Raw genomic sequence first — 19,197 nt, 5'->3', positions numbered from 1 at the left:
CAATTTCTTCCCTAATTGTCTTCTTCACTTTGGTTGAAATAACATGTAGAATTTCTTTTTGAATTTGAGGCGATGTGTAGGTGAAATTTTTTGGAGCTTTTTCCATTCTTTCAACAATATTATTATTATAGCCCACCATCAAATCTAATGTTGTAAGAAAGTTTTCTCGATTGGTTGAAGTAGAGCTTTCATCTCGACCTCTAAAAGCAATAGCTTACAAGGCAAGATGTCAAACAACATCAATTGAAGCCTTCAATCGTACTCGATTATTTGCAATTTGTTCTGAAGTGAAATTGCTTACTACCTTGTCTATGTGTTGAGACTGGTTCATCAAATCTAGACACGCTTTATGGGCAATTCTATGAGTGGAGTTAAGATCTTTCCCCATATGAAGACTAAAAGAACAACTTGCACCATTTCTAACTTTCTTCCTACTCTTAAATGCGTTAACTATGAATGTATTTTGTCCGTCATGCCCAGTTGGCTTATGAAAGAGAAAGCATAGTAGACAAAAAGCGACATCTTTTTAGAAGAATATTCAAGCCATGACTTAAAGCGATCATCTTCATATCAAGAACCTTGAAAGCTTCGACCCTTCTCAGATTTTAAATTTTTTTAAAACGAGGTTGGTATGGACCCAACTTAATGAAACGTCGCTGGATCTCATCTCGTTGATCAACATGATAAGTATATATTTATCTACACAATCCAGGATCAAGTTCTAATTGCAACGAACTCATATCAACCTTTTGAAATTTTTTTTGAGAATTTTGCTTAATAGGGACATCAAGATTTTCCTCAACAAGTTCATCAGGATTTTCCTCAATTAGGACGTTGAGATTTTCCTCAACATTAGTGGTTTGGCAATGTTGCACCACTAGTATTAACTTCTAAATCATTTGAAACTTTTCTTTTGAAAAAATCAAATATGCTAGTTGACTTTTTCATAGTCTACAAATAAAATATAATTTGAAATTATTATGTCATTATATGGTCAATAATCTACAATCATTACACACAATAGACAAATACTATGCACACAAACATTCAACAACTAACCAATAAATTTCAAAGTTACAAATAATCTCTTTAATTATTTATCCAACTTTAATGTTTTAAAAGACACTAACTAATAGACAAAAACACTAAAGACAAAACTACAAAAAAAAAAAAAAATACAAAACATCAAATGCAATAAATGTTGACTGTTGCGTGTGGTGTTGTGTTTGTCAGATGCAACTTTTTCATTTATAAAAGAATGCTAAAGACAAAGATGGGTCTTGGATCAGATTTTTACCTTTCTTTTAACTCTTTCTCTCTAGTATATTCTGTCTTTGAGTCTCAGGTCTCTCCGTCCTAGCCCCAAGCTCCCAGTCCCAGCGTCCCTGACTGCCATTGGCTGACTCCCTACGCTAGTTGCTTAGTTGCTCTATGCTTTTTTTTAAGTTTTCTTTATAAGTCACAGTGTCAAGTGTCAACACATTATTAAAAGAAAGTCATCCCAAACAAGTATTCAATATTAGATGAGACTTGAGAGGGATACCTTTGCTTCTCCTGCCGTTGGCTACCGAATTCCTCTCTGTCTTTAGCCGTAAGTGGCAAACTCTCATGATAAACCCCATTTTGACCTTATTGAACACGACCGTATTATTTGGCATTTCTGCCATTCTCACTAAATTATTTGGCATTTCTACCATTCTCACTAAATGAAAGTATGAAAGTACAAAATTAATAATTAACAATAGGTGATAACAATAACAACCAATTATTTATTTATTTTTTAAATGACATAATTAACCATAGCTAAGTGTATAAGTGTGCGAGTTCTTTCATAAAGACTTGAATTTCAGCCTTTGTCATTCCCATCTCACAAGAACTTTGTATTTATAGAATGACCATCACGCCAATGATGCACAATGGTAAAATGATATTATTGTTAATTTATTATTGTTGCTGCTGTTGTTATTATGATAATATGTAGTAGTAGATTCTACAATTACAAATCTAAAGTTCCTTAACAAATCATTGACACAAATCTACAAGTAATAATATATAATCATTTACACAAACTTTTACATACAAATATATACAAGTAAATTCAAAAACTAATTAGAAAGTTATTAACTACAAGTAATAATATAAAGTTCATTAACACAAATCTAGATTTTAGAGACAAGTTTTCCATACAAGTATATACAAATAAAAATTTAAAGTTATTAACACAACTCTACAAGTAATTATTAAGTTTATTAATTAACACAAATCTACATTTTTGACCAAATGATTCACAAGTAAAATTTAAATTATTATAGCAAGTTATTAACACAAATTACTAGTAAAGATATAAAATTTATTGTGAGGCCCAATAATTTATGGGCCAGGCACATTTGCTCGTGGAGAATTCGAAGGCCCAAGCCGAGGAGAGCTATGACCCAAGCCCGATAACATAGAGCACAAGACAGTTTTGGAATACAACCGAGGACAGTTCAGTCCTCGACAGATCCAAAATCCCACCGGAAAAAAGGGGTAAAACTGGTATAGGACTAAACTTGAAAAGAGATCTAAAATATCTTGGAAAAGTTACCCTTATGACCCTTCCTAGATAAGACTCTGCACCTAGCAGAGCCGTATTCTTCAGCTTTATCAATCATCCCCAACAATTTCGGGATTAGACTGATGGGACAAATATCAGTCTTGTAAAAGTTGACCCGACACGTGGACGAAGGACAGCTAACGCAGGCGAGTATAAAAGAAAGAAGTAAGTAAATCTAGGGGAGGCTCATTCCACCTCCAAAAAAAGGGACTCCATGGGGGAAAATATCAGGAGAACACCTGCACATCACAGAAAAACCCACCGTCGGGTAATCGGGGTAAGACCTTAATGATCCTCGGATCAAGTCCGAGGAGTCCAACCCCATAGGATGCGACACTGTAGGGCTTAAATGTTCAAACCCAACTCCTCTTTCTATATGAATTCCTCTAAAATCAAGACCGGAACATCGCCCCGTGCCCAACGGCTAGCTTTTCAAGCCCACTCTCTACAAATCATATTGTGAGGGATCTTTCATGTGCGAGCCCAACATCATTATTGGGCCGCAAAAGAATCGTGTCCTTACATTTATTAACAGAGATATAAAGTTCGATACAAATTATTCATGCAAATGAACACAAGTAAAATTGTTTTCCCAAATCTACAAGTAATGGCGTTATAAAGCATAATAATATTATAAAGTTCATTATAACAAATATAAAATTTTGATAAAATTTTGTCATAAAACTGTTTAAAAGTAAAAATTTAAAGTTAGCGAATCATTATACTGATATACTGATATTAGCAAATCAATTTTTATTGATTAAAAAATGTTGGATATTAAAACCTTGTTTGGGAGGAGAGAATGAAATGGAAGGAAAAGGAATGAAAAAAATAATTTTAGAATATTCTTTCCTTCATTTGTTTAGGAATTTTAATGGAGGGAATGGAAAGTCTATCCCCTTATTTGGGAGTTTTAGTGGGAGGGAATGGAATGGGTAGGAGGAAACACTCATTTCTCCCTATTCCCTTAAAATCTCAAATTTTCATTTTCCCCGAAATTGGGAAGAATATAAGGGAATAAAATTAGATTGAATGATTTTTTTACTAAAACTTCCAAAATACCCCCATATATTTAACCATTTATTTTAAAATAGGGGTCTAATAGTAATATTGTCATAAAATGATTCCATTTGATTCCTTCCGTGTTACTTTCAAACAAGATTACTTACATTCCATTCATTTCCATTCCTTTATTTTAAAATATCTAATCAAGATTACTTAATTCTATTACATTCTATTCTTTTCCTTTACTTAAATACATTCAATTCCATTCCTTTTCATTGCCTTATGATCATTCCATTCCATTCCCTTATGAACTCCCAAACGAAGCCTAAGAACTTACAATTTGTGGTGGAGAAGCTTTAGTATGGTTTGAAAAAAATGCAAGTTGCGTCACGTGTGTATAGAGTTTTTTCAATAAGATGTTTTAGAGATGGAGAGAGTGATGCAAAAAGTGTTAAAATGCTACAATATTGTAAATAACAACTTTTGTGACGTGCTTTTGTGTTTGAACTTCATTCTCCCTTCCTTGTATGTGAGTGTGTTTGTTTTTTTTTGTTTTTTTTTAAAATGTAATTTTTCCTCATTGCTTGAGAGAGTGTATTGTGTGTACTATAACTTGCCTTACTCTCTTTTAAAACTTAAAAGTTACTATGATTTTGAGTGAAGTTTATGGTGTGCTAATTCCTAACAATCATCATGGGTGAAAATTAAATGAAGTAGAATGAAAGCATAAGATCTTTTATTTATTTATTTATTTATGAGCTTTTAGATAGAAATTTTACTCTAACCTAATTTAAGTATATATGTATGTGAACTTCTCTCCTGGAGACTTGAACCCGACCCTTGCCTCTCACACCCTACAAACACTTACACTTGGGATGTGGAATGCATGAGATCTTTTTTTTTTTTTTTTTTTTCGTTGTTGAGAATACTAAGTATTTTAACACACACATGGGAAAATAGGAGAAGGTCTTAATGAAACTTCGACAGTGATGTATATCCAAAAAGGCCTATGCATGAGATCTAGTTGTTGAAGAATCAGAATGTACATTTATTGGGATTACAATTGGATCTTGTCTTAATTCTTCAAAATTTTCTAAATGAATTGTTAGGAAAGGGAATGAGATCTAATTATTATTCAAAAAATTGGAGTGTACAAATGGTATCTGTTAGGAAAATAATGGGCCAATCATAGAGGTCGTGTGACCGAGCAAGGCTTGTGAATAATGGCAACCATAGGGAAGGTATTTGGTATTAAATGATACTATGTCATAGTATCAAAATTCAATAAGTGTGAGACATGTCAGTAAAAAATTAATAACTACTCCATTAACAAATAAAAAACATGTGTTAGTGGGTAATTATTTTTATACAAGTCTTTCATTTATTAAATTTTGATACGGATGACGATGTGGTATTATTTAATACAAAATACTTTTTCCGACGGTAGAGAAGGGGACTTCATCTAACACAACTTAACATCCAGGACTGTTAGTGATAATTAAATACCATAATTTTTTGGCCATGTTTGAGTAAAGGACCAACGTGTTAAGGAAACGTGTATGGCATGGGGTAATATTCAAGTCAAATAAGGAAGCAAGCAACACATTGTCAATTAAGGCAGCAGTATTATAATGTCGAATGGGAAAGCAACACATACCTGTACTCCTTACCACCGCCAAAGATAATGAAGAAGAACAATTTGGGAGGGGATGTTGGATTCCTCATCTCTTAAAAAACGCATTGCTTTGCTTCTCTCTCTCGTAAATACTAAATACATACACTATTGTGACAATTTTCCAGAATATAGTGGATCATTTGCTTGACTTAAGAAAATGGTTTTCTATTTCTCCAAAGCATAGATAGTTTTCACGTACAAAATCTGTGTTTATTTTATCTTTGTATTTTTTTTTTGTTCCCTTTTTCTTAGCTTTATTTTTTTCATTACCAAGCACAAGCAGCAGCATCCATGTGTTGTGTAAATGAAATGTGTCATGGTGGTGGAAACTCGTCTTATCCAATTGAAATCATCCAATTCCATCATGTACATAGAGTGAGAGAATTGAAAAAAAAAATTAAATGGAATCCAGTTATTCCTCAAAAACCGCATTCAACATTGCATAATGCTTATAGATGTGGCAAAATTTGGTTGCCATATATGCACTAGAATTTCATGTAATCCGAGACTTTCAACTAGGGGGTGTTCACCAAATTGCATAAATTGCAAAAACCGTACCAAAACTGCCAGCAAAATGGTATAACCATATCGCACCGCATGGTGCAGTACGATTTGCGGTTTTATAATAAGAAAACTGTATAAACCGCACCGCACTGCACCCTCTCTATATATTAATATATTTATTTATTTTTAATATTAAATAAATTATTAATAGTTTTGTTTCGGTGGAAAACTTTGTGTAAAGATAGTTTTCCATGTTTTCTAGTGTTTGGTAGCATAAAAAAAGATAAGTCAAAGGAAAATTATCTTTGGTTAACATAAAAAGTATGACTTATTTTTAGAGATTGTTTTCCACTAAATTTTTTTGGAAAACAACTCTATCTCACATCAAACTAAATAAGGAAAGTTAGGAGATTGTTTTTCAACTCATTTAAAGTTACTACCAAATATTGAAAAATGAAATAGTTTTATTGAAAATGATTCTTGGAAAATGACTCATTTTCTAGAAAATATCATTGTTGAAACAAACAAAGCGTTAATAACCATAATTTTCAACCAAAAAAAAAAAAGTTTGATATCTAGTAAATGTTGACTAGGAAAGCCAACCAAAAATAAAGAAAAACTAGTTCAATAGTTTATAACTTAACCTAAAACAAAAGGAAAAATTAGTTTTGGGCTGGATAGAAAAAGCTCAAAATTTGAAAAATATACCAACTTCGAACCATTCAAACTGTATCTTATACATAGCATCGCACATGTGACCGCAAAAATGAGGTGCAGTGTAGTTATGATTTTGGCTAAACTCTAAACCGCACCGAACTGCACATGTGATCGCAAAAATAAAGTGCAGTGCAGTTATAGTTTAGTTAAACCGTACCGCAAAGTGCGGTGCTAAAAATGGCCGTCACCCCTACTTTCAACACCTGTTTCTCTCACATGTAAAATTCGTTTCCATTCCAGCCCAAAATTTTGTATGGTTTTTTTTTTTTTTTTTTTTTCACATCAACAATAGTATGCCAATTTTTTTAGCAAAAAGAAAAAAAAAAATTATATGCCAATTCCGCTGAAATATAAATGTCTAATCATAATGCCAAATTAATCTCCTTAATGTTAACCTTTTTATTTTCTTTATTTTTTATTTATATATATAAACTTCTCAGATATATTGTTACACAGGTATCCAATCTGCTGATTACTGGTGTTTACAAAATTAATATTCGATCCCACGTATTTTCCACAAATTTTGAGTTTTGTTTGGTGAAGAATAATGCCCAAAGCAATCACCTATATTATTGTTTTGCTTCTGGACTTTGATTTTTGGTGACCCTAAATTATTGCTACAGTAGAAGTCGATTCCTGAGAACCAAGGCCTTGTTAAAGCTTAATGGCCGTAAGCTTTAGTCGAGTATAACTCTATTCCAGATATTACAGCTTTAGTCAAGTTCTCTTCCAATCCGAGGAAGCTATAGATTTTTACCACCATACTACGGTATAAGTGTAAATTACTATAAAAAGAGTATTCGTTCTACATTTTCATTAACTTAGCAATCTAAGGTTGTGAACTGAGGTATGTGATTCTAGTCCGTTCACAACCTTTTATTGATGCTTTAGAATGTGATTCTGGTTGATGGCCAACAATTGTGCTTCTGGTTCGCTCGTAATCAATAGCGACGTTCCTTTTTGGTTTTATATTTTCCCCACTTTTTGTTTCGGCCAAACGATGCCCATTATCAGATTCTCGCCATCCATTCCACTTGCCGACAGAACACTTGTACCGTTCATATTTATGCAACCAATAAATGAGTTCTCACCTAAACATACTTCCACCACTGAGTACAGCGTCATGAGAGAGAGAGAGATTACCTCTAAATTAGTTTGAAGGAAAATTTTAAATATTCTTCCAACCTATTATATGACTACTCAACTCTGAAAATTCTTCCAACCTATTACGTAATGACTTAAATGACAATTTACACGTATTACTTTTAGTTACATGACCTATTTAAAAAGTCTTATAACTTGTTTAAATAAATTAATAAAGTCATGACTCATACAAGTGAATGATTTTATGAATCACCACCAATTAATATAGATTTCTCAGATTGGAAGAGAACTTTGTCAAAAAAAGAAAACAAAAATGACATTTGAAACTTCCCAATTGGGTATCGAAATATAGTGTAAGTCTCTAATGGCACATACATCATCTATCTCACAGTATTTGGACTACACAATTGTGAGATCCACATATTTGAGAGAGAGTCAATGCATGGCAAATACATAGGATAATTATTGCTAATTTTAATCCCTAATCATGTTAACCAGGAACATCACTAGCCAATCCAATATCCACTAATCCACCGATATAACTGTTAGTATTCTTGTTAGTTCCAGTTCATCATTTTCTATTTATCTTCATCCATTCATTAATTCAACCTCATGTAAAGCTGCCATTTTCTTAGGATCTATTTGTTTTAGTTTACAATATCAACTTATTTTTACTTCTAGTTTATGTGAAGCCTTTTTAAAACCTCACTTTCTCTATTTAGGGCTGTAAAAGTACATCTCATTTTTTAAACAAATTATGGCAATGAAAACAAGCTCATTCAAACGAGCCCTTAATATGTCTAGCTTGAACTCTGATCCACAGTATTGTATTTTATGACTTGCAGAATGCAGGGGTGCAAACACTAGATGATGAATCACACATTGTCTGTTATGTTACCTTTGCGATTAGGAACTAGAGAATAGTATAAACAAGCAACCACAAATGCTATACGATGTTAATTCTGTTCTTACAGAGATTTGTGAAGACTGGTAGATAGACTAATCACTTATCAAAGTTGTATAACGAAGTGAGGACAAGCACATATGATCATTTTATTTACCAAATCTCAGTTAGGTTATAACACACTAATGTAAGTCACCAATGCATCATACCAAGATTGTTAATCAGTGCATATCCCACCCATAAAGGTCCGTGGATCAGGACAGTTCCCAGTAAATTGAGCTTGTGAGAAGTCAAAACCCGGGTTCTGCAGAAAAGAAACAATTGTTATCAGAACAGGGGCAAAAGATACTCATGCTGCCAAGCATATCAAGAAACTATAACACATCTCATACAAATGGAGAAAGCAATGCATATAGCCAATAACATGATGTGCATGTGAGGAAGTTGTTTGACACACATGGCATGGCTTATAACATGATGTGCATTAACCAAAGCAAACACATCAAATCTATAGCCCACCAAACAAACGAAAATTAGAGATCTAAGTTGGGGAGTCACAAGAAAACAATTAGGCGAACGCATCACAGACAACAGCAGATAATGCATTTAGTGCCATAAAGATGTATTTAAAATACAACTGATTCCCCACTTGACAAAGATAATTCTACCGCACAAAAAGTTTCTGCCCAAACCTAGTGTAGCATGCGATCACATGAATCACAAAGGAGAAATTCCTACTCATGCCTGAAAGGTCCCCTTCTGATCTTCATGTGCCTTATTTTTTTATTGGTAAGTTACACAAGCACCCAGTGAATCTTGGATCCACAACCTTACCCTTCAACCAATTATTATGGGAGAAGGAAGTGCCAGTTAATCTATAGCTCATTGCTTCCTTTATCTTCAAATACTGTAAATGGCAAGAGCAAAAGTCTTATTATAATCTTCAAATACTGTAAATGGCAAGAGCAAAAGTCTTATTAATAATAAGACTTTTGCTCTCATGTAACCATAACCCATGAGAGTGGTTACAGTCCCTTTTACACGCAGTTCATATTATGTTACTGACAGTACCCCACTACCCCTTCCCTGAAGCTTACCTTGTGCAGTTAATCCCTCTCTAATAGCCTGCCGCAAGGTAGTTAGAATGATGAATAAAATCATTCTTCACTATTATTTAAAGTACCTAACATGAGGTTCAAAATATAACTATAATTTACAAAGTTCTCTATATAAGGCTTAGCAAATATCAAAGAAGACTACCGTTGAAAAATTTGACCACAACCTATCTGGCATGTTCTCATCCGCCCTTGCCCACCTCCACCTCCTCTACAATCTCTGTTGCCACCAATAGTCTCTGGCCCTATCCCCCTAACCTCTCCCCTCTCTACCAATGATAAAATGACCAACGCATCAGCAAAAAATTCTTCATAGATCAGATTTCACCCCAATACATCTAAACAACAAAAACAACTTTACCCTATCATGGGTCAGCTTGAGTAGATCTCAAGTTCTTTCTCAAGTTGTTGTTCACTCGTTTGTCCAATTGCATCCATTTCCACCACAGATAGAACAAATGCAGTGAGCTTGTTGATCCATCTCTTCTTTTTTTTTGATAGGTAATAAGAATATTATTAAACAAACTTTAACACTAACGAAAGCAAATACAAGGTGATCCATCTCTTCAATTTAGAAATTGATTACATGGGTAAAAAGGAGGTTGAAGATAAGAGTTCTAGAGAGAGGGAGAGGGTGAGTCATTCTAAACAAGACTGAATACCCCACCAGCAAAGTAGTTTCTAGGTTCAAGAACTTAAGGCAGGACACACCCACCATAGGTCCTACTCCGTCAAGTTTAACCAAATTGGAGACCTTGAATTGTATTGTCACATTACTTCTTTTATAAACTTAATAGTACTGTATCTTCCTTTTATAGACAATGGTCCTATCGGTGTGAATATATTGCTTTAGTATATATTTGTGTGGAATGCTTTAAGATTTAATCATTCAAAAGATTAAGTTTGATTTGAAAATTTTAAAAATGATTTTTAAAGTCTAGTTAGCTTGATGGTAGATGGGATGAGTTTCTAATCAACTATGGATGTTGTTTCTCAATTTTTGTGTTGATTTAGATAAATGGAATTTCCAACTTAAATCCAAACAATGGAAATTATTATGTTTTTTAATAAGACTGAACAGTGGAATTAATGATTGATGGGATTTTAAATGATGAGATTATAAATACATTCATTTTAGATTTTCCTTGTAAATATCAATTACTTCATCCAAACACAAGGTTGGTGTGGTGAGACATCCCTTGCAGTCAGTTATCCTGGCTTGTTTAGATTTTGCAGGGATAAGGAGGCTAGTGTGGCTGAGCTTATGAAGTCCACCAATGGCGTCCTCTTTTGGGATGCCAGTTTCTTTAGGGGTGTGCATGCTCAAGAATTAGAGGCTATGTTAGGTTTCATGAATACCATAAATGGTTCTTCAATAAGGGGGTTTGGTGAGGATAAGAAGTGTTGGAAACCTAGTAGAGATAAGGGGTTTAAGGTTAATGATTATTGTAGAATTTCAGTGGGCTCTATTGACTACTGTTTTCCTTGGAAAAGTATTGGAAACAAAAGATTTCTTCTCGAGTAGCTTTCTTTGTTTGGACTGTTGCTTTAGGGAAATGCTTGACGATTGACAATTTACAAAAAAGGAAGGTTTGGATATTGGATTGGTGTTACATGTGCAAGTGTAATGGTGACTCAGTTGACCATCTCTTTCTTCATTGTTTGGTTGCTATGGATCTATGGTATATAGTTTTGGGTTTATTTGGAGTAAGCTGGGTTATGCCGCAATCCGTTTTGGGGCTCCTAGCGTGTTGGCAAGGCAGGTTTGGTTGTCATCAAAATGGTTATATTTGGTTAATTGTTCCCCACTACTTAATGTGGTGTCTTTGGAGGGAGAGAAATAGTTTTGAGGATAATGAGAGATCCATACCAGACCTCAAGTTATTTTTTCTTTAGAACTTTATTAGATTGGTTGGTTGCTATGCAAAAACTGATCATTCCCTTCTTTTATTGTTTTCCTTGATTCTTGTAATTTTTGTACTTGATTTGTTGACCCCTTGTACACTCCCTGTGTACTAGGGTGTTCCCTTTTTGATATCAATAAACTTATTACTTATAAAGAAAAACACAAGGTAAGTGATCTGACTTAGTTAAAGAAATATTTCTAAGGGGACAATAGCACAAATTAGAGAAGATCCAAGGATTACGAAAGGAGGATTGGGAGGGGGGTTGGGGGAGAAAAAAAACAGTCTAGTATAGAAGACATGTTTCTGATACAAGGCTAAATATGGAGGCACGTGCTAAGGCAGTTAGTGGCTGAAGGGTTGTGTGTTGTACAGCTGTGTGGCCTTGAGGTGTGCACTGGGGGTGCGTGGGTTGCTGCTGTGTGGTGCGTGGTCTGCTGCTGTGAGCTGTGTGGGCTGCTGATGTGAGTTCAGGGGTAGTTAGTCAGTTAGGCTGTTAAGAGCAGGGGGTTATGGGTAGTTAGTTAGTTACTCATTTACCGTGTAAGCATTGATTAGTGGGTTGTAATCATGGATTAGGGAATTAGTTAGTTACATTGGATTCAGTACATAGGAAGTTGGATTGTATTGATTGGGCATGAGAAATAACACATAGTTCCATTGTTTCTTTAATGATCTGTTTTCTCTCTCTCTCTCTCTCTATCTCTCTACTCTCTATCATTCTTGGAGGTTGGCTGTCCTTGAATTCAGCTAATTCTTGTCAGGGTCTTATCAGTTTCCCAATATGCTTTAAATAATGTCACAACAATAGTGAACTCATAGAAGTCACAGAAAAGCAATCCATCCAAATGCATCAATATAATGAGCTCAATCAAAGGAAGGTATGATAACCACACTCATCTCCCAGACCAAATACATAAGAAATTATTGATTAGATGTAAATTTTATATCTTAATAAACTGGATAAATTGAAATTTAAAATCAACAACTTCAGGTGCAGATTCAAGAACTAGTACTACTAGACATTGGTGCCAGTGACAACTTCACCTTGAACCTGAAGCAAAAGACTAGATCCTCAGAAATTCGGTTCTTTATATAAAATTAATCTCCTTAATATGAGATGAAAGACTGTAGAATTGCAAATTCAAGTCACAAGGAAATCTCAAGAAAAGGCTCAAGTTTAGTTTGTGAGCTACAGATTCAACTAGAACTGCTCTTGTTCATGTTGATAGCAAATGGGGGATATGGAGTTTAACAATTGGAACAAGTAACAACAATCAATCGTAATCAATAGTAGGACCATAATTACAAATTACGAACAGGGGCATTGAGTTTCAATATATGAGATAAATTAACACTCTGATACAAACTACATGGTGGTCAATGCCAATAATAAATTCTTTAAACATAATATAGTGAACTTAGCAAGCATTATGAATCCACATTGTTATGTCTGTTATAAGACTAAATGAATAAAAATTAATTCACCTCTTCTTGAAATCTCTGGAGCATGAGGCGCTTCTGTTCAAGATCGGAAGCATGAGGATCTAGCTGACCCTGACCCAATATGGGTGAAGCCCAGGTCTGACCTTTATCTCTCTTCTGCAGTGTTATGTGCATTATATCATCCTCTGCCATGCAAAACCACCCTAATTAAGCACAAACTATGTAGAAACCTAACTGTAAAACAAGAAATACACTATTTCCAACTAATTGCTGAAAATTTAAAGGGCAATACAATCAAATAAATAAATTTTGTTAATCATTTAAGTTAATACCTCAAAAAAATAAAAATAAAAAATCCAATCCACCCAACAAATACCATTTGGCTCAAATGAAGAACAGCAGAACACAAAAGGCCTTGTTTTGCATCATTCTCAAAAACAATTTTTAACAGCACTAACATGGAACACATAGATAAAACATTCTTCTATAATTCAGTTACTCATTTTCCTTTCAGGAAACACACAAAACCACTGAAAACAGCTTGCTTTTAAGATTTACGACACAAACAAAACTGAGCTAGAAATTCTATATATGTCCTCTTAACTTCTCCTAACTTTTCTCGGGAACCAAACAAGCAATTATGAACAAACAGCAATCTGAGTGGCATTAGAAAAAAAAAAAAAAAAGAAAACAAAATAAAAAGATTACCAAGGGTCCAGAAAGAAGAGTCGGTCTTAACGGGAGATGCGAGCTCGTGCTGAGAAGAAAACCAAAACGAATAATTCAAAGACATTAGCGAAATTCACAAAACCCACAAATCCAAACACGCAAATCAAAACAAAAACAAAAACAAAAACAAATTTGAAATTCGGAAACAGACATTGAGGTAGGGAGGGTTTCCTTTGATGCCGAGTTCGAGGTGCTTGGACTGAATCTTGCAATAGAATTGCTTGGAATGAACGTTTGGTGGAAGATTGATGTACATGTTCACTTCTTCCAAAGTCTGGTCCCATTCGAACACCTTCACACCTGAACAAACAAATCAAAACCGGAAAAATGAAAATACGAAACATGGTTTCAGTTGCCCAAACCACTGTAAATTGATGAGAAAGAGATAGAGATAGAGAGAGAGAGAGAGAGAGAGACCGTTGTGGATGAAGCTGTGTCGCTTCTCTGGTGCCAATTTCTCCGCCATTTTTTTTTCCCTTAGGGTTTTGACTCTTCGTTTCGCGCGGTTTCGCTGACTTGTCTAATCTCTGCAACTCTCTCTCTCTCGCTAAACAAGAGTTAAGGATTATTATTATTTTTTTTTTAGAAATATATTTTCACAATCTTTAGCAACAAATTTTATGCAATAAGTTAATACTGATTTTTATTTTTTATTTTTTATCTACAAATGATAACTTTTTTTTTCCTAAAAAAAAAAAAAAAAAAAAACCTATTACGAAAGTGTCATATGAGAATTTTGTGAAGTAATTTCTTAAAAAAAAAAAGAAAAGAAAAAGAATGTTGTGAAGTAATACTTTTTTTTTAAGAGAAAAATGAAAATGTTATAATTGTACCTATTCTTTTTATTTTAGAAGCAAATTCATTTACCTATTCTATTACAAAAGACTTATTACTTATTAGCAATTCAATAACATAACATAAAAAAATAAATTTCCATTAACAAAAAGTGGAATTTTTAAAATGTTTTTTGAAGAATTTTTTTGAGCATTTTCAAAAAAGTAACCCAAAAAAAAAAGGGTAATCATAATAGTATATCATGGTAAGTTTTCTTTGAAAATGTTTTTTTTTTTTTTGGGTTAATTTTTTTGATTGAAAAATATGGCTTCCTCCTTCAAAAAAAAAAGAAAAAAAAAGAGAGGTTACCTCTCTTTGCTCCCATCTATCTCATACTAATAAATTCCCGTGCTCTCTCCAGTAGCACCCTTTTTCTCTCCTTTCTATAAGCTTCTCACCCTTCTCTTTTTTGGTTGTCTGTCTTAAGCCATCTTTGTTTTTACCCTTGTGTTACTAGTCCTTACACTTTATTTCCTTTCAAAAATGGAGGTCTCAGATCTCATAGCATGCACAGAAAACAGTTCATGGATAGATGCTAGCCTAGAGCTCCCTTTAAACCAATCTGTCCCAAACGCTAATTCTTGGATCCTGCTAGGAAAACTCATAACCCATAAAAATATAGGCATAGCCACCATCTCAGAAGTGGCAAACAGAGCAGGAGACCAACATTTCAGATTCAGGTTGGTTGTCTTAATAACAACACCGTGTGCACCCAATATAAGGTTAACAGACTCTACCTATACTTAGGCTCAAAATCTATTTATAATGTGGGTTTTGGGTTTTCTACTATGGGTAGTCCTATACTCGGAGACCCAGACGCACCCTCTTACTCTGCAAATCCTTCTCTTTTTCTTCACAGAGTTGCTCTCTTTTCTCTTGATACAGTTGCTCTTTTCTCTCTGTTCTCTCTAGAATTGCCAACCCTTTTTTTTTTTTTTTTCTTCATTCTGTTCTTCTATTTATAGCTTGAGATAAGTGCAGGTATTATGATTACTTCCTGATCTCACTCGTGTGAAAGTGGGTCCAATTCCATCAGTCCTAAGTGGATGTTCTGTTGGGAATAGTGGTAATGGCATTGGAATTGGTTCCTGCCTCCAAAAGACTGTTCGGCAGTGATACTCCCCAAGGCAATACCGGGAAGCCGAGACCTTAAGTCTCCGAACAATCACGCTCACGACCAAGTTAAAGTTGATCGGGAGGGGCTTGCTTGTGACGTTTAAGACAGAATGGTGTCATTTCGGTTTTTGGGCTCAAATTGGGCCTCGAGGTGTGTTCGGATCAAGGTCACAAGTCAACAGGGACAGGGTCATACATTGTATCACAAGGCTAAGGCCCAAGGCCCAACGGGCTTGGGGCCCTATCCTGTGTGGTACCACAAGCCTAGAGTCCTAGGAACAATGGACTTGGGGCCCTGCCCCATATAAACACCTTCATGTTCCACTTCTAGCATGAAGCAGACATGGCTAACGCATATCGCAGAAGGCCTTGGTCCATCAGAGGTTGTCATTTAGTCCTAAAGTAGTGGCTTCTAGCTCTCACTTGGCAAGAAATACCATTCATCACCTCCACCATGTGGGTCCAGGTGCATGGGCTCCTTGAGCTATGGAAAGCCCCAAACAATCTTTGAAAGTTGGGTGAAAAAGCAAGAAAAGTCGTCAAGATAGATTTACTCAATGAGAGAGGTGGAGCTTGGAAGAGGTTCATATGCATTCAAGTAGAGGTAGACCTCCTTCGTCCTATCATGCCAGGTATATTTCTGCTTAGAAAGGACCTCCCCTATCTATGGATTAGTTTGAAGTACGAGAAGCTAGCTAATGTGTGCTACCGATGTGGTATTATTGGCCATGAGACCCATGCATGCCAAGGAAAGTATTTTCTCATTCATAATCCATTTGGCCATGAATTCCTCGCCTCAGGGCCATGGCTAAGAGCAGAGAATGATACCACTCCATCAAAGCTTTTCTATCACGCCGGCTAACACACGCCTCCACCGTCCCTCATGATAGGCGAAGAATGTATTGACCCATTGTGATGAATTAAATTTATTAATTAATTAATTTAACATACAAAATGTGTGGCAACATAAACAAATCACCAATTAAACTAAATATAGCGGAAAATAAATTGACACGGTGATTTGTTTATGAATGGGGAAAACCTACACGGCAAAAACCCCATCGGGTGATTTTAAGTTCACCACTCTCGAGAATTCACTATTATCAAAACAAGCAGTTACAAGTAAAGGAATCCTAGTACTTTATACCAACCTACAGTTGAATCCTTACCCCAATACCCAGTTGGACTTGTTCTGTAGTGACAATCTCTCATTATAATGCACAGCTCCCAGTACGTGGCTAACCAATTGTGCGAATTCTAGTATGTGACTTCAATCACCAACTAGAGAAAGTTGTTGGCTGCAAAGTTTTTCAGTTCATCACACGATGAAGATCGAAAAGTTCCTTGGTTACAAAACCCTACGGTGCACAAACACAACATCTTCTTCACAAGAAAGATGAACTAGGGCAAATTCTGTCTCCGGTCACAATTTGCTTGAACAAAATTTGCTCAACACTTGTGCAACTTGCTCCACCTTTGACGGCCCTTAAAAGAATCCTTTTATATGTCTAGGGTTGTGAGAAAAGAAAGCTCAAACATACAATCACAGATTGGAGTCAAAACATACCTAAAACTCTGTTTTTTATAAACCTCGACAGATGCTTATTTGTCAAGCTGCTGTCGAGCCACGGGTTAGAACAGCTCTTCAAGGCTCGATAGATGGCTAGCTGTCAAGTTTTAATGAATAGCATTTTCTGCACTTGAATCTTGGATAGACTTTCATGGCTTTAACACTTGAACTTGAAACGAAGTTTCTTGAAGCATTAAATACATCCTAGATCTAACCAAATACAAGTAAAGTGCGTTTTGTCAAAGGATTAGCTAATTACATAAAATAATGACATATGTTTGTAACAAGTGAACCACATATGTCCTAACACCCCATCGGTGTAGATTCAAACATAACAGATTCACACCCAACCTTGCCAACATGCCAAGCCATGTCATCAAGCCAGGACAAAACACAAATTCCCTGGAAAAATTGTGTACTATTGGTGCACGACACTAGTGGGATAGCACAACAACGATCCACTACTCAGGAGGAGAGTACTGTTGAAGGAACTAGTAGTCACTAGCTGGCGTTCTCACCATCACACGTAGACAATCCCTCTCTTATCCTTTCAACTCATGATCTAGACCCAAAAGGCATTAGCCACCCTCACGAGATGGACCCAAAAGCCCAATGCCACCCTTTCTTAAATCCCCAAACAAACGACCTAAGCCTAGCATTCCCTCCAGGCTTTGGCCCACCTGATATTAATCTAAACCAAACTCACCCGCCCAAACCAGAACCACAACCTGATGTTAACTCTAACCTAACCCAAGACTCATCTCCTTCCCTTCCACTAGACTCATCTCAACCCCAATCACGCCAAGACCCATTAGAGAAGCTTACCATCCAATTGAACCCCTTTCTAAAAAGGAAAGTTACGAAGCAAGAGCTCGAAAATGTTGCAAAAAGGGTTAAGATTGCAATTAATGCACCAGAAGCAGTATTTTTCGACCCTGTGATAGTCACCTCCATCCCTAAATCAAGGGTAGATCACTTCATTCTTGAAGAAAAGCAAAATTCATCAAGCTAGCGCACCCCTGATTTCCAAGGTGAGTATCTTGAAGCTGAAAAATCTCAATTTGCTATTCTTATCATTGCTAATTCATGCTATCTTGCTACTTCTATAGTTGAGGAGGCGGGCCTTATCAAGCCCCTAACTTCCCCATGAAGTTCCTAGGCCGGAACTGTCATGGCATCTACAACGCCGCGACAGTCAAAGCCCTTAAGGCTGAAATAAAAGGGAATAGCCCTAATGTTATTTTTCTTTGTGAAACCAAGGCTTCGGCCACTAGGATGAAAGAAGTGTTAAAATCAATAAATTTTGTTGATATGTGTGTTGTTGAGACCAAAGGTACTGCAGGTGGTATCTGTATCATGTGGAAATTTGGTCTTTCTATCCATCAAGTAGACTATAATAAAAATCTAGTTGTTTTCAAAGTGTCTGATATGGTCTGCGACTGACTCCTTGTGGGTTTTTACAGCCCTTTGTACCCATCCAAAAAGAAAAAAGCCTGGGAAAATCTCATGGCCCTTCTCAACTCATGTCATTACCCTTGGGTCTACATTGGTGACTTCAATTTCACCACTGATGACAGTGAAATGCTTAGAGCAAAAAGAGCCTGCAACTTTGCAACCATTAATTATCTAAAAGAGCTAATTTTTGAGTTCGAAGCTATTGACCTGGGTTTTTTTGGTAACACCTTCACATGGGCTAGAGGAAGATGGGGAAGCGCTGCAATTAAGAAGAGATTGGACAAGGGAATTGCTAGCATCTCATGGTGTTTAGCTTTCCCTAAAGCAATTGTGACTCACTTAGGAGCTATAAAATCTGATCATACCCCTATCCTTTTAGACACCAACCCGTAAGATAGCTTTGCCCACAGACCTTTTAGGTTCGAAGCTGCTTGGATTAGAGATAAGGGGTGCAACACAGTTGTAGAAAGGCATGGAATGAGGAAACTAATGGCTCGACCTTCGTTAAGCTTTATAAAAAGCAAGA

General features: G+C 35.6%; 1 protein-coding gene across 1 annotated transcript; it reads right to left on the bottom strand.

The window, feature by feature from the left end:
• Positions 1-8,504: 8,504 nt before the first annotated feature.
• LOC115989560 (nudC domain-containing protein 2) lies at positions 8,505-14,262 on the bottom strand. Its single transcript, XM_031113320.1, has 5 exons — positions 14,114-14,262; positions 13,848-13,996; positions 13,676-13,724; positions 13,010-13,152; positions 8,505-8,806 (listed from the first exon to the last, which is right to left on the bottom strand). The coding sequence occupies exons 1-5, from the start codon at positions 14,160-14,162 to the stop codon at positions 8,720-8,722; spliced, it is 477 nt and encodes a 158-aa protein (XP_030969180.1). The 5' UTR covers positions 14,163-14,262; the 3' UTR covers positions 8,505-8,719.
• Between the last annotated feature and the right edge of the window lie 4,935 nt (positions 14,263-19,197).

Source organism: Quercus lobata, chromosome 1 (assembly GCF_001633185.2).
Source record: "Quercus lobata isolate SW786 chromosome 1, ValleyOak3.0 Primary Assembly, whole genome shotgun sequence".
Taxonomy (NCBI): Eukaryota; Viridiplantae; Streptophyta; class Magnoliopsida; order Fagales; family Fagaceae; genus Quercus; species Quercus lobata.
This window is presented reverse-complemented; position numbering and strand designations above follow the sequence as displayed.

Excerpts from the sequence above, each read along its gene's own strand:
- LOC115989560 (XM_031113320.1), bottom strand. The coding sequence starts at position 14,162 with ATGGCGGAGAAATTGGCACCAGAGAAGCGACACAGCTTCATCCACAAC. Across the intron at positions 13,725-13,847 it reads GAAACCCTCCCTACCTCAAT|CACGAGCTCGCATCTCCCGT; the intron begins GTCTGTTTCCGA and ends TTTTCTTCTCAG. Across the intron at positions 13,153-13,675 it reads CTCTTCTTTCTGGACCCTTG|AGGATGATATAATGCACATA; the intron begins GTAATCTTTTTA and ends TTTGCATGGCAG.